The sequence below is a fragment of the Danio rerio genome, chromosome 1 (assembly GCF_052040795.2).
Source record: "Danio rerio strain M-AB ecotype USA chromosome 1, GRCz13ab, whole genome shotgun sequence".
NCBI classification, from domain to species: Eukaryota; Metazoa; Chordata; class Actinopteri; order Cypriniformes; family Danionidae; genus Danio; species Danio rerio.
Window position 1 is genome coordinate 47,094,469 of NC_141021.1, and position 24,420 is coordinate 47,118,888.

Genomic DNA, 24,420 nt, shown 5'->3' on the forward strand with positions numbered 1-24,420 from the left:
AACAGAAAATGTTAATATTGCTAACAATATGTACTTTTTTCATGAATACAGCTTATTTTTATTTTAAATTATTACAACCAATAATAAAGTATTGTTAAGGATAATACACTCTTAAAATGCTGGGTTGTCACAACCTAAATTTGGGCCAAAATGGACAATTCCAGCCACCATTGGTTAAGATAAGAATGTCTTTGAATAATTTAAAATGTTCCTCAACAGTTGGATTTGTCAACATTAGTCTCACATTTGTGTTAAAACAACAAAGAATTTTTAAAGCGTATCATTATTGTTTTGTGCATACAGCATTAGGGATCCTAATTTTATATCCTGTGCCCTTAAAGCATACAAAAACCATCACCAGAAGATGAATGTTTAGATAACTAACTGATATTGCAAATGGCTATATACGGTCCATGACCTCAAGGGAAACGACTGCATGAGTGTAATCTAGCTAAACTGTTTAATGCCACACTAATGGAGATTCCATTAAACTGATTTTTCTACTTTGTGCTGTCATTGAGATCATAAAGATTGCGTCGGTCAGCAAGCTTCACCTTCTCCAGACTTCTTACACACTTAGCATTTAGCATTTTCCTGCATTGCTAACACACAACCTCCATCTGATTCTGTTGTGTAGTTAGTGATATGCTTATGTACATTAGAGATGTAACTAAAGGGACTAAAAGTTAACTTTTTGTCACTAATTTGATTTTTGGCCACTTTTATAAGTTGCTTGGTAAGAAAGCATCTTCTAAGAGTGAAAAATGTAAATTTTATATGTGAGGAAAAATAGATTAACAGAGAACAGGGAGGATATGAGGGAGGGACTAGAAGAGAGAGAGAAAGAGAGAGAGAGAGAGAGACAGAGAGAGAGAGGTCTTTCATGAAACATCAGGTCTTGAGATTTAGTGACATTTTAATAGGCAAACAAACACGGAGGATTATTGAAGAGGTTTTGGACTTTTATCTACAAAAAGCAGGATAAAGCAACTAGACGGATTCGCCACCAGCATTGATTATATTCTTAATTGCAAAATCACACAAATATATTGATACACTTGGAGTGTCATTTTTGTGAATGCAGCAGTGCTCTGGAAAAATGTGGACCTGTATAACAGATTTCTTTACATATGAGACTACCAAGTCTGTGGTGGTAAAGAGCTGGACCATCGGCATCATCAACCGGGTCGTGCAACTCCTCATCATCACATACTTCATCGGGTGAGACCGTTTTTGTTTTGTTTTTTACAGTGGAATTTTACAGATTTAAAATGCACTTTTAAAAATAAAAGTGTTTTGATTGGAATCAGTGGTTCCATTAAAAAACGTTTAATAACCATAGGATGTTTATATTTCACAAGCGAACAGTTTTTAGATTATTAAAATAGGTAAAAACAACAACAAAAATGGTTCTTTTTAAAAAAAACATTTTTATTTTTTTAAGTGTCAAAGTTTATTTATATCTAAGAAAAAATGCATTAAATTGCATTGCATTGCATTAAAATTCGTTGTTGGACAGTACTGTGTGTCTTTCTCTGATGACATAATTAATGGATTAAAAAAATGTTTTAAAATAGTTTGATGAGAGTAAAAATCATCTTTGTTTTAGTAAAAAATTTATGAAAACCGTATAGCCTACTTTCATACATTTGTTTTATTTATGAGCAATGTAAATTAAAGAAATTAAAAAACTTAATGTGTTTAATTGCTTTGTATTTCTATTAAAATAGTTTATTGTATTTTTGTCCTTCTGTCTCTTTCGCTCTCTATGTCCACCCTTTACCCCTCCTCTCTCAGCTGGGTGTTTTTGTATGAGAAAGCATATCAAGTGAGAGACACGGCCATCGAGTCTTCAGTCATGACTAAAGTCAAAGGCTTTGGAGAATACAACAACCGCATCATGGATGTGGCAGATTATGTCACACCTACTCAAGTAAATATACAGTTTTAAGCAGAAAACGTTTCCAAACAATTTCTTAAAGTGCATGGGCCTATATAGTATGTGTACGCAATATTGCTGTAGTTGGAGTGTGCTATAATTTGAGGCAGAAATTGTTGGCAAAAGATAAAAAAATCTAATAAAATCTTTCTTTGGGGATTATTTTTTACATATGGTTATTATTCTGTCACATGTACTCAAGTAAATGTACAGTTTTTAGCAGAATACATGTTTCCAAACAATTTCTTAAAGTGTGTATATATGTGCACGCAACATTGCTGTGGGTAAGGTGCTTTATTTTGAGGCAAAATTGTTGCAAAAAAAATAATAAATCTAATAAAATCTTATAATTTTTTTATGGTTATTATTCTGTCACACCCACTCAAGTAAATATCTACAGTATTTAGCAGAATAAATGTTTCCAAACAATGTCTTAAAGTGCGTAGGCCTATATATGTGTACGCAGCATTGCTGTAGTAAGAGTGTGCTATATTTTGAGGCAAAATTGTTGCCAAATGATAAATATATTTAATAAAATCTTTCTTTGTTTATTATTTTTTTAGATATGGTTGTTACTCTGTCACACATACTCAAGTTAATATCTACAGTATTTAGCAGAATACATGTTTCCAAATAATTTCTGAATTTGTATACTAGGCCCTTAAGTTATATACGCAACATGCTATAGTAGAGTGTCCTATATTTTGAGGCAAAATTGGCACCAAAAGTTAGTTAAATCTAATAAAATCTTCCTTTGGGGATTTTTTTTACATATGAATGTCACACCTACTCATGTAAATATTTTAGTATTTAGCAGAATACGTTTACAAACAATTTCTGAATGTATGTCCTAGGTCTGTATGTTATATACACAACATGCTGTTAGAGTGTGCTATATTTTGAGTTAGAATTGTTGCTAAAAGTTATTTAAATCTAATAAAATCTTTCTTTGGGGATTATTTATTTGCTAATCCATTAATTCATTTGGTTAATCATTCGTAATGGTAATTTTGTCTTTTTCTACGCAATTAAATATGTATATGTTAAATGTATGTAACCGCCAGGGGGCGTCGGTGTTCTGCGTCATCACTAAACTCATCACCACAGAAAACCAAGTTCAGGGAAACTGTCCAGAGGTGAGTGAGAGTAATTGATCACATATAATCTAGATTACGTTGTCAAATTCCCCAAAAGGTACCTGTGATTTATAGCCTGGTATTTGAAAAAGCACATGATCCTGTTAGAGGTAGGACTACTTTTAATGAACTGGATGGTTAGTCTATAAAAGCAAAGCCGGCTTTAGTTTTTTGGGTGGTTATTTTAGTTATTTTTACCCTTTGTAAATTTATTTATTTTTATTTTCACTTTATTTAGCAGTTTTGTTCTAATATGACTTAATTTGCCATTCTACATTTGTACCTCAGCCTATCACAATATTAAGCTTTGTAAATGCATGCATGCCACCTCTGAGCAGCCTCTGTGTAAAGACACCTACAGTTGAAGTCAGAATTATTAGCCCCCCTTTTAAACTTTTTCTTCTTTTTAAAAAAAATTCCCAAATTAAGTTTAACAGAGCAAGAAAATGTTCTAAGTATGTCTGATAATATTTTTTCTTCTGGAGAAAGTCTTATTTGTTTTATTTTGGCTAGGATAAAAGCAGTTTTTAATTTTTTAAACACCATTTTATGGACAAAATTATAAGCCTCTTTGAGTTATTTTTTTTCGATAGTCTACAGAACAAACCATTGTTATACAATGACTAGCCTAATTACCCTAACCTGCCAAGTAAACCTAATAAACCTAGATAAGCATTTAAATGTCGCTTTAAGCTGTATAGAAGTGTCTTGAAAATTATCTAGTAAAATATATTTTACTGTCATCATGACAAAGATAAAATAAATCAGTTATTAGAATTGAGTTATTAAAACTATTATGATTAGAAATGTGTTAAAAAAATCTTCTCTCCGTAAAACAGAAATTGGGGGGAAAAATAAGCAGTGGGGCTAATAATTCAGGTTAGTAATTCTGGCTTCAACTATATGCCACTGCAGTGTTAAACTGATGTGTGTTTCCGTGTGTGTGTTGCTTTATAGAGTGAGTTGAAATTCAAATGTGAGAATGACATTAGATGTAAGCAGCTGATGACAAAACCATCTAGTAATGGTAAGTTTGAGCGTATAATTGTGGATCGAATGAAGATATAATATAAACGAATTTATAAGTAAGGTCTATATATGTTTTGTTTCTGTTTTAAGGGTTGCTGACGGGGCGGTGTGTGCACTTTAATACAACTCACAAAACTTGTGAGATCAAAGGATGGTGCCCTGCAGAGATTGACGAAGTCCAGCCGTAAGTCTGCATACAAATGAACAAATGAAACGATGTGTGAATGCATGTCTGAAAGGATCGTTTCTTCTTCCTTGCTCAGAAACCCCATGATGGAGGTGGAGAACTTCACCATATTTATCAAGAACAGCATTCGCTTCCCACGTTTTAACTTCACCAAGTAATGCCAAATTATCATTCATAAATCCTTTATAAGTGTTTGTTTCATTATTATTTCAGATTAACATCTGTTTGTCATTGATGGGTTTACTTTTTTTCCTTTCAGGGGAAACTTTTTGGCCAACATCAACAGTTCATACATAAAGGGATGTAATTTTGACTTTGAGAGGAACATGTATTGCCCGATATTCAAAGTGGGGGATGTGATCCGATTCGCCCAGCAAAACTTTACCACTCTTGCTACAAAAGTGAGTTTATTTTTACAGTTTTCTCCATGGCTTTCTTCCTTTGATTATTTATATCTTCACATATGTATGAAAGGTGCATGCTGGAAGCATAATGAATAGTATTCACCTGCGTGTGAAATTGCTTTTAAGTATCATTTTTTATCAATCATATTTATAAAAATACATTTTTATATATCATAGTTTTTCATTCATGTTTTTATTTTTCCCTTATTTATTTATTTTTTGAGTTGCATTATAACATCTTTGAACAACTTTTAACCTTAAAAAGTTTAAAAAGGTGACTTTTATTAACATTTTTAATAGTTTAAAGTGCTATATTGTCTTGGTTGGTGTTGTATATTACAGCACAAAAGCCTTGTAATTAACTGCCAGAACATTTTCTGTTATATTACAGACTTATTTCTCTATTCTCTATTTCTATATTATTTCTTATACATTATATTTTTTATCAAACTACTAAAATATCAATAAAAGTAACTTCGTTAAACTGTAGAGTTGAATTTTCAACATCAAAAGTCAACAGAGCGGAGATCAACATCCCATAATGCAATTCACTATCGTAAATAAACAGAAAACACTTGTGAATCAGAAAATACAGAAACTGTTAATTAACAGATATTTTTTACAGTGTAGTGTATTTTTTTTCTATTACTGGAAATAATTTTTAAAACCCAATGAAATGGCTGCTCTATAAAAAATAAAACTTGTTGGTAAAATCTTCAATGAAACGTATTTATATTGCTTTATTAGGATTTTCATAGCGTACATAGGCATATTTTCTTAAATGTTTATACAATACACAAAACAATATTTAATTACAATGCACATATAAAAACAACCAAAGTTGACCAAAGCGCTGTAGATAGGAGTAAAGACAAAGAAAGTTGCATATAAAAGAATCATTTAACAAATAAAAGCAATAAAACAGTGATCAAGGAGTATTATAAGCAAGAGAAAATAGATAGGTTTTTAAAACTGATTTAAACACAGACATGGAGGGGGAAAGTCTCATGTGAATTGGTAGAGTGTTCCAGAGTTAAGGACCAGCAACTGCAAATGCTTGATCACCTTTTTAAGGCATAATCTGGGTACGGTGAGTAAATTGAGATCATAAGATCTCAGCACCACTGTGTACAAAGGCACACCAGAGCACCTTTGTACACAGCACCTTATATCCTGTAAAAAATGGCCGTGATTTCAACGGTTAAAAACTGTAAAAATGCTACAGTACAAATCCGTAACCTGGTTAACGGTATGTTTCCTTAATATATACGGCGAATAACCGTAAATTTACTTTCCCAGAATTCCCTGCATGGCACATAACTTTTTATGCATTTTGTTGACATTATTATGGATCTTTTTAGTTGTTTCCCTATCAGTTATGTACATTAGAGATTTGTTACATCTATTGTTGATAAAAAAAATTTATTTCATGACTTTAATTTTATGCGTGTTACCACACTGGTGTTTAGTAGCTGTGTGAATGACACTGAGCACCTTCTATATGATGATACTCTTTTCTGCTTGTGGGAAAAGTTGATTGTGATGAGCTTTGGCTCATTATGTAACTTCCACATCACCACCTGCATGTGGGTGTGCTAACGTGTCTAACTGTGTAACAAAAGATGTGTAGATGATGATCATACAGACATATTACCTCAATAAATGAATAAAATACAGTAGTTTAACGTAAAAAGGAGAAATTACTTTTACGGTTTGTACCGTGTTTTTAACGGTAAAGTACTGGCAACTACAGCTGCCGTTTTTTTTACCGTAAATTTTACGGATTTATTTTTTACAGTGTACAATGCAATTCACATTTGTACACAGCATCGTATAACCTGTATATTTATAACAAAGCTGTACAATTCAACATCCAGATTTCTTGACTAACTGCATTTCTGTTTAATGTTTATGGTCTTTTTTTCATATTTATTTTGTGTTGTCACTTGTCACTTTATGTACACTTGAAGCTTCTGTAGCCAAAACAAATTCCTTGTGTGTTTGAAGCACACTTGGCAATAAAAGTGATTCTGTTATTATAAACAACTTTAAATTGTAGAATTTCACGCATAAGCTTAGCAGCAGTAGTAATTAAACTAAGCATAATTTTATCTATCTACTTTAGAATTGATTGCTAAATGTAATACCAATATTAAATTGTAGAAAAACGTGTAATATTTAATTATTTGTATTTTTGCGCAACTCATTGCTCACTTTATTATGCTGAAAATGAAATAAATAGTTATGCATGCACTAATGAACTATAATGCATCAAGTATATTTGTTTGACTGTTATGATTATTTGTCAAATGATGTTTTTAATACAATAAATAAACACATTATAAACTTGTTCAGAAACCATTATGCATGCATTATAATGCATTAAAGGGGTAGTTTACTCAGAAATAAAATGGTCCTTATCATTTACTCACACTCAAGTGCTTATAAACTTTTATACATTTCTTTCTTCTGTTGAAGACAAAGCAAGGTATTCTGAAGAATGTCAGAAAACAATAAGAACAAAAATGCTATGGAAGTCAATGGCTGCTGCTCTCCAACATTCTTCAGAATACCTTGCTTTGTGTTCAGCAGAAGAAAGAAACTCAAACAAACTAGGAGAATGGGTAAATGATGACAGAATTGTCTTTTTTTGGGTAAGCTATCACTTTAACTATACCCTTATAAAACATTATACATAGAGGCTTCATATATATCAAACACTTATATAGAGTAAAAAAAAAGTATCTATAAAATAGGCATCATCTATATTTCTCCTTAAGTGCAAAGTCAAATTGGATTTGTGTGTTATCTCTGTCTTTCTCTCAGGGGGGAGTGATAGGAATAAAAATAGCCTGGGTGTGTGATTTAGACAAGGCAGATGATGAGTGTAAGCCTGCCTATTCCTTCACCCGTCTTGACGCCATGTCAGAGAAGACCACCGTTTCTCCAGGATACAACTTCAGGTTCTGGAATCTTCTCTTTATATTTTAAATTTACCCTAAAATGTAGCTTTTAGCAGGTTACTAATGATGCTGTCTACATCAGGCTTAGAAATGTACATTTATTCATTCATTTGTTCATTCATTCATTTGTCTGTTTGTTCAGTTGTCTATTCATTAATTCATTCGTTTATTAATTTGTTAGTTCATTTGTTTCCTTCATTTGTTAATTCATTAGTGAACTTGTACATCCATTTATTAGTTGATTTGTCCATTCATTCATTTATTAGTCCATTTGTTTGTCCATTCATCCAATAATTTGTTCATTCATCCATTTGTTAATTAATTTGTCCGTTCGTTAATTAATTTGTTCATAATTCATTAGTACTGTATATTCATTTTCACCATTTGTTAATTCATTAGTTCATTTGCTCATCTATTCATTCATTCGTTCATTCATTTATTCATTTGTTCATCCATTCATTCATTCATTAGTTGACATAGTTTTCAGGACATCAGTTTTGTCTTCATTTCATATTTAATTATTGAGCACAGGACATGGGCGGGGGGGGGGGGGGGGAGGAGTATGAATAAATACAATTTTGATTATATTTTGATTAGAAATAAAAGAATTGGTCTCAAAAGTAAAAAATGTTGCTTTGTTTTTTTAACAATCAGAAGAAATTAGTCAAAACTAAGAGTCTTTCCTTAAAACAAGCTAAATTATCTGCCAGTGGGGTAACTGAAATAATTTTGTTTTCGCTTTGAAATGTAAATATTTGGCCTATAATCAGGACAACAAAATCTAAGTAATATTTATTTGCATAAATCATATAAATTCTGTATAAATACAGTTATTAAATACAATTCTGTAGTTCTTGCTCAACTATAATTCAGACTCATTAATGTGACTATTGTGAATGCGCAAATTGCGATATCGATATTAAAACGATAAATTTTGCAGCCCTACTCTCAGAGTCAGAGCATTAACTAATGTTAGGATGCAAGAATTTGTTTTTTATTACTGCATTAGTAAATGTTTAATTAATTCGTTAATAAATCGTTAATTAATTTGTTCATAATTCATTAGTACTGTATATTCATTTTCACCATTTGTTAATTCATTAGTTCATTTGCTCATCTATTCATTCATTCGTTCATTCATTTATTCATTTGTTCATCCATTCATTCATTCATTAGTTGATTTGTCCATTCATTAATTTGTTTATTAATTCATTAGTTCATTTGTTTGTCCTTTCATTCTTGCATTTGTTCATCCATTTATTACTTGATTTCTCCATTCATTCATTTGTTTATCAATTCATTCATTTTCACCATTTGTTAATTCATTAGTTCATTTGTTTATCCATTCATTCATTAGTTGATTTGTTCAATCATTTATTCATTTGTTCATCCATTCATTCATTCATTAGCTGATTTGTCCATTCATTCATTCATTCATTTGTTCGTCCATTTATTCATTCATTTGTTCATCCATTTATTAGTTGATTTATCCATTCATTCATTAGTTCATTAATTCATTTGTTTCTTTGTTCACTTACCTAATCTTTCGTCCATTAATTCACTCATTTATTCGTTCATTTGTTTGTGTGTTAATTTGTTTGTTTATTCGTTTGCCTGTTCATTTGTTAATTCATTAGTTAAATTGTTCATCCATTCATTCATTCATTTGTTCATTAGTTCATTTATTCAGTCCTTCATTTGCTCATTAAATTGTTTGTTCGTTCATCTGCTTGTTTGTTTGTTCATTTGTTTGTTCCTTCATTCATAAAAATGGCAGCCATAACTGTTATTTTAATTGTTCATAAGCATTTTTCTTCCTCTTCTTGAATTTGAGGGGCATTTTTGTTCATTTTGGTGCTATTTTTCTCTTTAGACCTCTTTAATATACAATCTGAGTCCACATACACAGTCCAAGCTAATTTCTAGAGTGTAAAACTGTACAAAGTTTTATAATGGACACACACTGTAGTATAAAATATTAAAAGGCATTTAAAAAGACACTAATTTAATTAAAAGTTTAGGTTGGATAATCTGAATTGAAACCATATCTGCTATTGTGTCTAAATCTTTAATATCAGGTACGCTAAGTATTTTAAAATGGAGAACGGAACTGAGTATCGCACTCTGCTGAAAGCCTACGCCATCAGATTTGATGTGCTGGTCAATGGAGATGTGAGTGTTTTTGTGTAGTTTAAAAGAAGCTTGTACTTGTGCTACATTTTTTTGGTAGTTGCTTAAACATTTTCTCGTTGAAGGCAGGAAAATTTGACATGATCCCAACTCTAATCAACATGGTGGCTGCTTTCACCTCTGTTGGTGTGGTAAGTGTTTTTATATTCTGTGCTTGTACATTGTGAAGCCCACAAACCCAGACTTTCATTTCAGCATGATGATACGTTTCCAAATTAAACTAAATTTTAAGTTGGAGGTTCATCTCATCTTTCACTGGCAGCAAACTAATGGTTAGAGGGGTGTATTTTGCCTAAAACCAGGCTCTCACTGTGTAATTTTTAACAATTTTAGCATGTCAAACTGCGTGAAAATGACTCCCATGTCACACTGTAAGATCTCAGTTGCCAGAATGTCATACTTAATAACAATAAAGATGCGTCAAACACTGACGTGCAAGAACTCACCTGGAGTTTGATGTCCATCAGTGGCACTTTCTTGCATTCTGAAATAATAAAAAAAAGCTAAATAGATTATACTCAATAGTTATACTAGTGAATTAATTAAAATAATAAAACAAATTAAATAAAAAATAATTAAATAAATCATATCATGAATATTGCAAATATCAGGTCTTTTCGATGGCCACTTACCACAACATTTTATGAGTTACAATTAGATATGGGTGTATATACCTTAAATTAATAATGTGTTTGTGCACCCATGGTTAGCAACATATTGCCATCTTAACTAAATATTTCTGACAGAAGTAAAAATACTACCTGCATTTTCAACCACAGAAGCGTCATCATTTTAGGTTTGCTATAGTATAGACTGCTTCAAATAACAAATATTTTTACGTTTTGTTATTCCTACTTCATTAGGTGTTTTTGGTCTTATGGATTTAATAAAGCAGGCAGATATTTTGGTGTAAATCATATTTATTTCTGAAATATAAAGCATTTGGGTTTAATATTGTATCATTGTATATATTATACAATGTGATGTGCAAAGTAACAAATCACATACTTGTTTAAATTGATTACAAAATTGTTAAACAGCTTATATTGCGCGTTATATATGTGTGTGTGTGACAGACACTTTCACTCAGTGTCTGTCCAGGCAATTACTAAAGCACAAAACATACAGAGTAAAACAAATAAGCATGATATGTTAGTTAAATGAAACAAAATAGTCCTTGAAGGCACTCACGTGGTCATTTGACTTTATTAAAGGCTTTATAACTTTGAATTAAATTTTTCCACTCCTTTAGTTGCTTCATTTATGTTAGATAAAGCTAAAGCCTGTGAAATATGACCTACAGTGAGTGGGAATTGAGCAAACCGCCTGTCTGGCCCCAGATTATCAGGAACAATCGATCAGCGTAGACATAATGAACTTAAATAATAGAGACACTTTATGGAATTTAAGAGAAACACACATTTTTTCTGCACACATATTTTCTAGAACATATTAAGCTTTTTATTGGAATATAGTTTTCAGGACATCAGTTTTGTCTTCATTTCATATTTAATTATTGAGCACAGGACATGGGGGGAAAGTATGAATAAACACAATTTTGATTATATTTTGATTAGAAATAAAAGAATTGGTCTCAAAAGTAAAAAATGTTTTGTTTTCACAATCAGAAGAAATAAGTCAAAACTAAGAGTCTTTCCTTAAAACAAGCTAAATTATCTGCCAGTGGGGTAACTGAAATAATTTTGTTTTCGCTTTGAAATGTAAATATTTGGCCTATAAACAGGACAACAAAATCTAAGTAATATTTATTTGCATAAATCATATAAATTCTGTATAAATACAGTTATTAAATACAATTCTGTAGTTCTTGCTCAACTATAATTCAGACTCATTAATGTGACTATTTTGAATGCGCAAATTGCGATATCGATATTAAAACGATAAATTTTGCAGCCCTACTCTCAGAGTCAGTGCATTAACTAATGTTAGGATGCAAGAATTTGTTTTTTATTACTGCATTAGTAAATGTTGAACTATGATTATTGAGTGCTGTACAAGTCACTATTAGTTACATTAAGGTTACATCAACTAATTAAACCTTATTGTAAACTATGACCAAATATAGTAGTTTAATGCTGAAATGAATTCGCCACAGAACATTATTAATGTACAGTCTTAGAAATATTGCCAAATTAAATATCAAGCATGTGGACCCAGAGTGAACACATTTTTTCCTCCATGTTTGTTTCTTATTTTAGGGTACAGTGCTTTGCGATATCATTTTGCTGAACTTCTTGAAAGGAGCAGACCAATATAAGGCCAAGAAATTTGAAGAGGTTTGCTTTAAAACGTTTTATTGACATTCGTTTATATGAATCCAGTTATTATGATGACAAACTTTGCCTCACCGTGTCTCTCTTGCTCTGTTTTTAGGTGTCAGATTCAAATATTCAAAGCTCTGGTTCACTGTACAGGACCAGAGACCACAGCCAGCAGTCCATCAAAACCGACGAGAAGTTCTCCAACGACTCCGGCGCCTTTTCCATCGAACGTTACAGCTAATAATGCTAATCACAGGATTGAAATGAGTCGATTTGTAACATTATCATTTCTTCATCAAGTCATCGCACTTAATAATCTTTGTCATTGTCATTAATAATTTAGCATTATTTTGAACTAATCCTTAAACTTTACACACAAAACAGACTAAACGAAGGGTGCGAAATGCGAATTACAGGGGGGTAATCCTCCTCCTAATTAACGCTTGATCCCCCTGAAGGACGTCAAAACAAGATGTATGCAGGATCAGCCCTTTAATACTGAAAATTATTTCCGTCTGATCTGTATTTTATATCATTAAAATTGATGATTAAAATAATAGATCAAATAAAACACATTTGAACACCCCTATAACGGTTCATACCATTGTGAATGCATAATCGCGCCAAATCAGTTTTGCGGAGAAAATATTCACTCAACAGTCTGAAACTGCAGATGTGGCCCACCGATAGACATCGTAAGTGTTTAAAAGACTGTTTTCTCGAAAAATAGGAGTTTGTTTCTACATACAGCCTTAAAGTAATGTCAAACTAGATGCATAGTTTGTATAATCTGACCTTCAGTAACTTGTAAAATAGTTAATCAGGGGCTAATTTACTGTGGGGCAGAATACTCGAAATATTCGCCTAAATACTGCAAATCTAAAGACGTTTTTGTCAATAAATTAGGTATAATGTAAATAAATACATAAATTTGATTCACTTAATTCCCTAACATTACCGAAAAGTTGACCCTTCCGATCGTATATGTATAATTCGCACCTCAACTAACCATGAAAAATATTTTAATTATAACCATGTCCCAAATGCTAATTGTTAAAATTAAACTCAGTCAAAATATACTATATGACTAATCAAATATCTAAAATAGTACTTTATTTTGTAAATAATAGCATTAAGTACATACTTAAATTATGTGATGTATGCTTATAGTGTTTGCATGGCCTTTACACAACAGCAGTTTAATAATTATGTCACTGTTCAATAGATACACATGCAGTTGAGCGTGTTTTATGTGTTGTATGTTTAACAGGTTTTTTTTTTTAATCAAACTCTGTAAAATAAAAATAGTTTACCCACAAATAAGATTTACTCACAAATTACTACCCCTCAAGCGGTTACTAATCTATGAATTTTCTGTTGAACACGAAAGAAAATATTTTGAAGAATCAAGCTGGTAATCAAGCATTAATATCCATAGTAAATGGGACTGCTATGGTAGTCACTAGCTACAGCTTTCCAACATTATTCAATTGAGCTTTTTGTGTTCAACTGGACAGACAAAAAGTAAAGTGTGAGTAAATGATTGATTTTGTTTGCGGATGAAATCTTAATTACGTGATTTTAGATTTCTTGTATACTTCTGTTTGTACTACTAAATTTCAATATGCTTGTAAATATTGATGCAGGTCATTGAGAGGCTCAGGGCAATAAAAACACATGTACTTGTCATTTCTGATGTGAATAAATGGATTTCTCTTGGTGGTTTATGGTATAGACAACAGTTTTTCAAATACTGTCTTAAAACATGTAAAAATATTTGAACATTTTTTATTTTAATATCTCTTAATAAGTTTGACTTTATTACGTTTTTCAAATTCGCCACTAGAGAGCGCAAGAGAGGTTATTGTTGGACTATTTTACAAACCCATCAAATTTACTCTAAAATTGAATTGGTGCATACTAGTCTCTATTTTTTTTTTTATTTCATCAGACCCAAAAGTGCTATAATGTACTGTATCTTTAAAGCAATGTCCTTTCCCTGAGATCAGTTTATAATCAGAGACTATGTACAAAATAAAAATGTGGACTGCAGGTCAGAGAATATTTAATTTCATGTTTAAAAACAAGTGTTTTTTTTCCACAAAGAAACCTAAATAATCAAATATCAGGTATCAATGTTACTCTGTGTGAGCAAGTTGAGCTCATTAAATAAATTCAGTTCCACGGAATACTGTTTATGTTGTAGTTGTTTAAAAAAAAATGTTTTTACTTTTAAACATTGTTTTATATATACGAGGAATAATAATGTCAATAAAAAAATTAAATCAAACACAGACAGTCTTAAAAACACGTTTGTATGAGGAACTACTTTCTTCCGCCATTCATCTACATCTGCAGCTGAGGTCAAAACAGCAGAAAACGTTGCTTAAAAAGCCTTTACAGCTAGTATTTGATTGATTCTCTTGAGTTGTCTCTAAAATTATGACAAAACAAGTTATTTTGCTCACGTTTTAGGGTTATAATGCTGCTGATTGACAGATTTCCTAGTATTTCTCTGTTGCATTTGGGAGACCGCAATAATTAACCCCCAAAAAGCCAAAGCAAAGCTAACACCACCAAATGACTATGGTATACAACATATACAGCCTACAACATGTAAAAGAGAGGTCGACTTAGAAAGTCACTTACCTGTTTTATAATGATATAATCAGCTGTAGTTTGAATTATAAAAAAAAATAAAACACAGAGTTTTTCTCCCCTAAGTACTTATTGTGCGGTTTCTGTCACCATCTTGTAGCGCAACTGTCTTTGCTCTGCTCAGTATGACAGGCTGATCTCTGAAATTGTAAGCATTTTAAAATAGGCACTATCCTTATAAATAAACTGCATAGTTGCAATCTAAACAACTACATTCTCAACTAAAAAGCCTCAAAAGTAAATAATGTTGTCCAACAGCTGCAATATTTGTCAAACTGTGGCGAAATTATTGATCTGCTGTCACTCACAAAAGTGAAAACTGGCTGAAGGACTGCTGTTATTGCAGGATATCGCACGACTACCAGCCAATCATATTCGAGAACCAGACAGAACTGTTGTGTATACTTTTATATATAATATAAGAAAAGAATAAAATAAAGAAAAAAGTTAAGAAAAATAAATAAATAGCTATTTAAATATATATATATATATATATATATATATATATATATATATATATATATATATATATATATATATATATATATATATATAATATAATACATTCTAGACCAGGGGTGCCCGAACTCAGTCCTGGAGGGCCGGTGTCCTGCAAAGTAAACATCCGTGCAGGTGTGTTGAGGCAAGTTGGAGCTAAAATCTAAGTATTTTTAAATAGCTAATTATTTCTAAAGCAAGGCAAGAGGTAATCACTTTTATACATTGAGATAAGCCAAGACTGTCATCTTTTTCCAAGAAAACACAATTACATATTTATCCTCCAGCAAACTATCTTTCATTTTTGGTCACTTCAAAGTTCAGAGGACAAATATGTACACAAACTGAGATCAAGAGGAATTACTTTGCCAATGACCTGACTAAAGTATTTTAAGGTTGTGTTCTAGTTAGTGCAATGATGATTCAGTTCAATATGAACAGTGTGATTCACTTTAGCTCCACCGGTTCAAACTTGTAATAGTGACTACCAAACCAAAACTCCATGCCATACAGAAGTTGACCTTATCAGCAGCACATTGCACATCATGACAGTTATAAAAAAAAAAAGTGTTAAGATAAGTTCAGTAAAGAGATACTAATCACAATGTTAAGGAAACAGCAACCAAAATCTGCTAGTTGGTCGGGGATCCAGACAGCTAAATAGTGTATAATGTGTTCAATCATCTGCACGAGATATTTGAGTATGTTGTTGGCTAATCAATCAAATTAACCTCTATGCTATTGGGCTTTGTTTTTTATATTGTATGTAATTATGTTATTAAAATTAAGTCTACAATTAAAAGCCTCAAATTAATCAGCCAAGTTTTGTTTAGACTGGCCTCTTTGTTGATTTTTTATTTAACATTTTTGAGAAACTTCTCAATGTTTCAGTCACATTTATCACATTAAATTATTCTCATTCTGTAGAACTAAACATGGTCTTAAAATGTTTCTTTCTGTTTTAACCTAAACTTTATTGCACCCATAAACATTTAAGTATCTTAATATTAATGTTACTATGGTAGAAAAAATCTTGTTGATTGCAGTGAAGAAAAAGTATTTGAAAAAGAGTGTTGGATTAATGTGTGATTAATAACTGAAACTGAGGTGTAAAAGACATGTGAGAGAAAAAACAATGTGAGAGAAAAAGAAGGGGTAGTGAAAGAGCCTTGTGTACAATGTATTCAGAAAGCATTCAAGCCCCTTTACTCTTCAAATAAGTCACAATGAGGCTTTATTTAGTGTTGTTCAGTAATATGCTTTTTAATAAGCTTGTTATTTACCAGCCAGTTACAATGCGTTTTCTTTAAAATGTCTGTCTGGAGTTAGGAGACAGTTCTAACAGCTTCTCAGCTTAATTTTGTAACTATCATAATTTTCTATTAACGTGTTAAACTTGATTGATGGACTGATTTTTTCCAAACAAAAGCTGTCACTACCTTTTTTTACAGTAAAGTGCTTAAAACATTTTAAAATGCAAAATAAAAAAATATTAACTTCAATATGTTTGAGTAATAGCTATGCATGTGTGGAATTAAGCTCATCATTTCTGATGTGCAGATTGAATAGTAAGCTATAAAAACTAGATACTGTGTTGTTATTTATGTTCATTAAGTTGTTTAAACGAGTCTTATTGGTTTATCTTGTACTGTTCTTTGAGATCCACTTATAAAGTTAAAGATGTGAAGGTTTTTACATCAAAAAACAGCTGGATTTAGAAGCCTGAGGCTATTTTCTGTACTTCTCTGATATCCCTCATTAAACTTTTAATTGGCAAGGCAGATTTGGTAACAGCAATTTCTGCATGTATGTTTGACAGCCTGCATCTTTCCTAGGTGGAGGTTAATGTGTATTTGGTTAAAACACATTACTCGTATCATTACATCTGTTTGAAATAAAGTAGGCCTACATCTAACAGGGCTCGAAATTAACTTTTTTACTTGGTAGCACTGGTGCTCCCAACTTCAAATAGGAGCACCAAAATAAATTTAGGAGCACCAGAAAAAATGAATGAGCACCGCTGCAAATTGCTTTTTAAGGGATTTATTGTATTTTAAAACAACATTTAATAGGACTGACAAAAACCAGAAACAACTATCTAACTAATGCTGCAAAGACATTGATATTTGTGTGCAATAATTCCAAAATGAATGTCTAATAATTAGGCTATAGAATATTAGTGATGATGAAAATGACAATAATAGTAACAATGAATTACATTTCTCATTATGATACTGCCTTGAATGTGCATGAATGTATGTTATCTGCTATAAAAAGTCTGTTACTTTATGAAAAATAATTGTATAGTTTGCATCAAACAAAAATGAAGCATTGCAGTAAGAAATATTTATTTTGCACTGCTGTTTTTATATGCATGTCAATTTAATAAATAATATTTCTGCTACTAAACAAACAAAAGATTATAATAAATCATTCAATTCAATGATGAAAGCTGCAAAGCAGTCATCAGTAAATAAATAAAAAAATATATATACACCTCAAAAAAGGAAATAAAGTAAAGTCTCACTTCTATCACTCTTTAAAAGTTTTGGTTTCAGTTTGTGTCAATTTAAAGGTTCAGTCTGAGATGATCTTCATTTTTCTGTGTTTGTGGAAAAGCTGGCGAGTCAGCCGACCCAATTTATGAGCAGGCAGAGCAGGGTTCTTGCGATGACCACCGGCGAAATACCGCTGTTTGTTATGAGACGCAGTTTCAGTGTAAACTTAGTAAAGGCAAGCTTCTTTGGCGATGATATGTACAGTATTAGATTTGACTTTTAGCGGACATTTGCGCTGAACACGCAGTGAATGCGACGCATGGAGATTTGGGCGCCTTCTCCAAGAAGCGCGTACTCGATTGATCTCAGCTGGCGGATCATTATTCACCACGTGACGTGTCATGATCGCTCTCATCTGCACCTCAACTTTAGGTGGGGTTTGCAAACCTGTGTGCTTTAAGATTTTACTCTTCAGCCGTTTGTATTTCCCGTGGTCATAAAAGCTCCTTCCCTGTCATCTGACAGCGGAATACCTTGAGTGATTGACAGCTAATATGAACCAATATAGCGGCAGGGAAGAGCGATTCAGCACGTTTTTACAAAAAATCAAAACAGGTCGCACTACAACCATTATCAGCAGTCGCACTAATGCTCCCAAATATATTATGAGGTCGCATAGATTAATTTTCGGGCGCATATGCGACCAAAATGGTCGCAATTTCGAGCCCTGTCTAAGAGATTCAGGCCAATTCAACAGGCTTATCGGCAGCACAGTGCAAAGCACTATTGTATAAAACTGAAGAGCGTTATTCTGCGACAACAACCATCCTGGATGTACTTTATTTTGCTTATTACATGGCTACTTACCACAAAACATACTATTGTTCTCAGCCGTAATAGTTTATTAACCCTTGTGTGCTTTTGGGGATGTTTTCATTCACTCTGATGTGGTTTTGAGTCTTAATTTTGCCACAACTTTCTCTTTTGTAAATGTTCAAAAACTCTTTACTACCATTAACTGGAAAACCACCAACAATCAATAATACATGACTATATGTCTTTTTTATTTCTTTGCTATCAAAAATTGTCATTGTAATAGAAGTCAATGGGGCAAAATCAGCCACGAACATAAGGAAAGGCTAGTAAATTTGAAGAATATACAAGTGCTAATTCTTTAAATAAATGCAAAGCTGACAGAAACAAAAGCAGCTGATGGAGTATATACTGTACACTAACTTGCAGTCAAGGTGATTCAAAGGTCCCAAGTGAACCAGAGTTATACAGCAGTTTTTATTTCAGCATAACCTACCTAGAATGTCATGACTGACCAATCAGAATCTAGTATTCAAGACAGCCGTGTAATACTACTGTTTCTTCCCATGCCGACACTTCCAGTATACGGTCAATGTGACTTTTTTGCAGTTTTATGCGGCTCCTTTTATAGCATCAATGTTGTAATGTAACTAAAATACAATCAGTTAAATAGACTTAAGCATTTATTAAGTTGTTCAAACGTAAAATCAGGATCAGCAGGCGAGCACAAAAACGCCATTGAAAATACTGGGGTCAGATAAATGCTCATATTTTAAAGACATGGTGGGGAAAATTGTAATTTATTGCAGTGCTTCTTGTGCATTCTGAGACCCACTTTATATTGTATATCAATCAGGAAGTTGAGATAGTTGATTTTTAAAGAAAACAGACCTTAATTTTGTCACTGCATACAGTTCACTGGAAACACTTGACCCAGGTTACTGCAAAATTAAAAGTGCTTCTGCATATACCCTATTGCGTTTTACAGTGTAATGAGAAGAGTGGCAAGAACATTTTTATCAGGACATCATCTGTTGCTTTTACAGATATTTTATTTATCCCTGAAGGACAATGCAGTGCATAATAGAGTTATACTAGTTATACTAGAGTTATAAATCGATGTGGAAAATGAATGTGAATGAAACATAATCTTTACTTAATATTTTAATAATTTTTGGCAAAAATAGAAAAATAATTTTAAATCATTCAATGTATTTTTGACTATTACTAAAAATATATCTGCAACATAAGATTGGTTTTATAGCTCAGTCACTCTTTGCAGTAATACCCTGTACCCTGTTTCCTGTTTGATGAAGGGTAAATGAGACCAGAGGAGGAGTTGTGAACATTAATCTTATGGTATAAAACAATGTGATATAGATGTGAGAGTTTTTGTGAGCACAGTAGGAAGACTGAAGAGCAAGAACAATGGTGAGTGAACATCTTTTAATACCCAATATTGACACCGCAGTATTTTGAGTTCTTGAAGACAAAAACTATAATAATAATGAGCATGTTAAAACGGTTTAATATTATGTGTGTGTTTGTCTCCAGTGGAAAGCAGGATCTATTGGCGTTCTGCTGGTTCTTCTTTTTGGAAGTGGCAACTTTTTCAAAATGGAGAGAGGTAACGTTTCATTGATAATCCATTACATTTATGATGAAATTTCTTTCTGTTTAATACGAAACTACAGAACAGATTTACTCAACTGGGGAGAAGTAGTGCAAGATAGCTTATTATAAAAGCACAGATGAGAGTTGAAGTTATGCAGTTCAAAGTTAATACTCAATAAATTCAGCTGTAGAAATTACACCTTGGGCACAGTAGCTCAGTCGTTAGTGTCGCCTCACAGCAAGAAGGTCACTGGTTCGAGTCCCGGCTGTGTTAGTTGGTGTTTCTATGTGGAGTTTGCATGTTCATGTTGGCGTGGGTTTCCTTCGGGTGCTTCATTTTTTTTGTCCTGTTTAAAACAAACTAACCAACTAACTAAAAGGGACAGCTGGTTAACCCAAAAGCCAAAATTATTAGCCCTCCTGTGAGTTTTTAATTAGATTTCCAAAGGTTTCACAGTATTTCCTAAAATACAGGATTCTATGCAGTTTGTTCATGTTGTTCCAACACAATTTGATTACGTTAACTGTAAAATGTAAGTGGATTGAACATAAAAAAATTAAGTTGTCCCAAAGAAAAGTTGTGTTTTTAAACTCATTTTAAATAAGTAGGTTGAACAAGCAGTGAAATCATTTTTTGAGTATATAAAATTTTTCTTCTTAAGAAATATTTCTTTCAGTTTAGCTGGAAAAATCCTCCTTAACATTTTTAGTCTCGATTGCACTGTGCTCCAATAACATGACTAATTAACTTAATTAACCTAGTTAAGTCTTAAAGTTGGACTTTAATCTGAACACTAGAATCTTGCGTAATAAATAATAAAATAATATGCACGTCATCATAGCAGAGACGAAAAGAATTACTTAAAAGAAACAAATTATTATAATAATTACATTTTAAATGTGCTGAAATATTTTTCTCTCAACAGCGTTCAAGAAATATTCAAAACAGCAAATATTTATAACAGAAAACAACCCAGATTCTGTATATTCTAAAGGTTCAAAGTAAAAGTAGTGGTTTTACTTCTGTCTTTAGGTTTTCATGCTGGAGGTTTGAATGCCACGGAGAAGTGCTCAATGCCGAAAGCATGTGATGTGCCTGGATTCTCTGATTGGTTCAGAGTGGGTCAACGCTGTGTCAAATACTTCTCCAGTCGCCTAAACTTCACTGAAGCTGAGGTATATGCTGTATAGGAGCACTACACTCTTTTATTAGTCTCCAGATTATTAATAAAATAAATAAAAATATTCTGTACACTGAAATAAAGAATAATTAATTGGATTTACAATTTTTTAAGGTAAGGAGTTGCAAACAATTTATATGGGCTGAATGTAAACAAATTAAATTTAGTAATGTTCAACTTAATTTATTTGTATGAATTCAGTCCATATAAATTGTGGGCAACCGCTTATTGTAAAAAAAAAAGTAAAAATCCAATTAATCATTTTTTTATATCAGTGTAGTCATTAAATATTCTATATGTTTTAATTCCAGTTCAGTTGCAGGAGCAAAGCCCCTAGGGCACATCTGGTGTCAGTGCATAATTCACAGGATAACAGTAACTTGCTCTGCATTGTGAAAAAATTTAACCCAAAAAGCCTGCGCATCTGGCTCGGGGCCTATGAATTATTTCAGGTATGCAACGAGACAGAAGTGTATATAAAAGTGTAAATAGCATGTTCTTAATCTTAGTAACTAAACACATTTGCTGTTTGGCTTTTCTCAGTCTGGTCAGTTCTTCTGGCTCGATGGATCCTTCTGGAATTTTAATAAGTGGGTTCCTGGCGAGCCCAATCATATGTACACTTACACAGAGGAATGTGTGGAGATGAACTGGAGAGGTGAGAAGGAATAAAAACTAACATGTCATTAGATTATTATCATTTTAATATTGTATAAATGTTTAGCTGAAGGTTTAGTATTTTGACACTGAGGCAGTGAGAATGGAGTTAAAGCACAATTCAGAAAATAAAAACATTTTACTGTCCTTTAGAAATTGGCAAGTGGAACGACGCCACTTGCAGTGTCAAGAAAAGCTTCATCTGTGCCTTCAAGCGTAAGGAGTTCATGGAAATACGCTCTGAGTGATCTGCGCTTTTATCATCATGTGTATCTTTCTGCACGTTTTCATACATTTTCGCATCCATAAAAAAGTTTAAAAAAAATATATAATAAAGAGATTTTTTGCTATCAAAATGATATGATTTTATTTATTGTCTGTCTGATGATTAAATGTTCATATTATTCCTTTTGCTAAAAGAGCTTCAAACATACTTGTTACTTTAGACGTCACATTTTAAATACTGTAGAGTTTTACTAGAATTCTCAGAAGAAACATCAAAAGTCAACAGAGCACAGAACATTGTCCCATAATAAAATTTACAACTGTAAATAAATGATAAAGACCTTTGAATCACAAAATATATCAAATGTTAATTGACACTTTTACAGTGTTGAGTTATATTATTTTTTAATCCATTCATCCGCTCTTCAATTGCCAAATGTAATACCAATATTGAAATGGTAGAAAAACTGTAATATTTAGTTATTTTTATTTTTGTGAAACTTAATGTTAAATTTGCTGATAATGAAATAAATATATACAACATATCCAGTTATGCATGTACCAATGAATTTTAATGCAACAAGAATACTTGTTGAACTTTTATGAATATTTATCAAATGTGCGTGTGTGTGTGTGTGTGTGTGTGTGTGTGTATATATATATATACACACACACACACACACACACACACACACACATATATATATATATATATATATATATATATATATATATATATATATATATATATTGATAACATGATAAATAAGCAGATTGTAAATTTTTTCAGGAGCCATTATACATACATTATAATAATATATTAAAGGGCTAGTTCTGTCATATTCTGAGCTGTTGTTTGTTTGTTTTTTCTCCACATGATGTTGCCATTTTCCCCAGTGTTTCTGTTTGGGGTTCATTTGTGTTAAACTTGTTCAACTGTATTAGCTTATTTATTCTACCCTTTTTTGTCGTCACTTGATATTTGAGTTTAATGTGCTCTCGCCCTTGCCGTAAATTCCCTACCCAGATTATCTAGTTATTACCTTTATTTGTTTTGCTTGTTTGTATTTTCGGCTAAAGTACCCTTTGCTCTACAGAGAACTATTTGTTGCTTGGCTGTAGCAGGTACTGTAGTCAGTCTCGTAGACTTCCTATGTTTTTGCCTGGTTTATTAAAAGGCTTTTTAATTTAATAAATTGGCGTTTTTGGAGCTTTAGTGTTGCCACCTTTTTGAATGTATACTGTTCAGTAGATACACATGCAGTTATGTGTTTGTTATTTATCGTGTGTTAAAAAATCACCGTAAAATAGTTTACCCAGAAATAAAGATTTACTCTGTTGGAGATTACTACCCCTTAAGTCAGGGGTGTCCAAACTCGGTCCTGGAGGGACAGTGTCCTGCATATTTTATTTCCATCCCCAATTAAACACACCTGAACCAGCTAATCAAGCTCTTTCTAGGTATACTATAAACTTTCAGGCAGGCGTTAAAGGAAGTTGGAGCTAAACTATGCAGGACACTGGCCCTCCAGGACCAAGTTTGGACATCCCCGCCTTAAGTAGTTCCAAGCCTTTATGAATTTTGTCATTTCTGTTGAACACAAAAGAATATATTTTGAAGAATCTTGGAAACAACCATAGCAAGAAAAAAAGGGCTAAAGGTTTTTCCAACATTATTCAATTGAGCATTTTGTGTTCAACAGGACAGACAAGAAGTAAAGTGTGAGTACATGATAATAGATTTTGTTTTTGGATGAAAACTTAATTGCATGATTTTACATTTATACTTTTGTTTGTAAAACCAAATTGCAAAATGCTTGTAAATATTGATGCAGGTCATTGAGAGCCTCAGAGAAATAAAAACACATGTACTTGTCATTTCTAATATGAAAAAAAAAACAGTTTTTCAAATACTGTCATAAAACATGTAAATACTTGAACATTTTAATCTTTCAAAAAGTTTGAAATTTTTGCTTTTTTTCACAGTAGCCACTAGATGGAGGCCATAGTTAGACTATTTTACAAACCTATCTAATTTAGTCTATTTTTTATCACTACACTCAAAAAGTCCTATAATTTACTGTATCTTTGAAGCAATGTTCTTTCACTGAGATCAGTTAATCAGAGACTATAAAAACATGGACCG

At 32.1% G+C, this 24,420-nt stretch overlaps 3 protein-coding genes and 2 long non-coding RNA genes across 9 annotated transcripts in view; 3 read left to right on the forward strand and 2 right to left on the reverse strand.

Annotated features, from left to right (window-relative positions):
* ssrp1b (structure specific recognition protein 1b) overlaps nucleotides 1–24,420 on the forward strand; it is a 75,552-nt gene that overhangs the window by 35,037 nt on the left and 16,095 nt on the right. The window lies entirely within an intron of this gene.
* Nucleotides 908–13,850, forward strand: p2rx3b (purinergic receptor P2X, ligand-gated ion channel, 3b). Its single transcript, NM_198986.3, is given in 12 exon segments — nucleotides 908–1,221; nucleotides 1,798–1,933; nucleotides 3,004–3,075; nucleotides 4,033–4,102; nucleotides 4,195–4,288; nucleotides 4,368–4,445; nucleotides 4,551–4,692; nucleotides 7,522–7,658; nucleotides 9,737–9,830; nucleotides 9,914–9,979; nucleotides 12,068–12,145; nucleotides 12,243–13,850. Coding segments are annotated over 12 exon segments (1,239 nt in total). The 5' UTR covers nucleotides 908–1,078; the 3' UTR covers nucleotides 12,372–13,850.
* LOC141386191 (uncharacterized) lies at nucleotides 6,624–12,760 on the reverse strand. The gene is made up of 3 exons (XR_015476887.1): nucleotides 12,218–12,760; nucleotides 8,728–10,332; nucleotides 6,624–8,021 (listed from the first exon to the last, which is right to left on the reverse strand). It is a non-coding gene; the product is annotated as an uncharacterized LOC141386191 (long non-coding RNA).
* si:dkey-9i23.4 lies at nucleotides 12,719–23,484 on the forward strand. Of its 5 annotated transcripts, none has more exons than XM_087236287.1 (7): nucleotides 12,719–12,825; nucleotides 19,914–20,028; nucleotides 20,152–20,224; nucleotides 21,245–21,387; nucleotides 21,704–21,844; nucleotides 21,936–22,050; nucleotides 22,203–23,484. In XM_087236287.1, exons 2-7 carry the CDS (start codon nucleotides 20,026–20,028, stop codon nucleotides 22,295–22,297), a joined length of 570 nt encoding a protein of 189 aa, XP_087092413.1. In that variant the 5' UTR covers nucleotides 12,719–12,825; nucleotides 19,914–20,025; the 3' UTR covers nucleotides 22,298–23,484.
* Nucleotides 13,356–15,047, reverse strand: LOC147846990 (uncharacterized). The gene is made up of 2 exons (XR_015476888.1): nucleotides 14,959–15,047; nucleotides 13,356–14,593 (listed from the first exon to the last, which is right to left on the reverse strand). It is a non-coding gene; the product is annotated as an uncharacterized LOC147846990 (long non-coding RNA).

Excerpts from the sequence above, each read along its gene's own strand:
- si:dkey-9i23.4 (XM_087236287.1), top strand. Across the intron at positions 20,225-21,244 it reads CTTTTTCAAAATGGAGAGAG|GTTTTCATGCTGGAGGTTTG; the intron begins GTAACGTTTCAT and ends TTCTGTCTTTAG. Across the intron at positions 21,388-21,703 it reads TAAACTTCACTGAAGCTGAG|TTCAGTTGCAGGAGCAAAGC; the intron begins GTATATGCTGTA and ends TTTTAATTCCAG.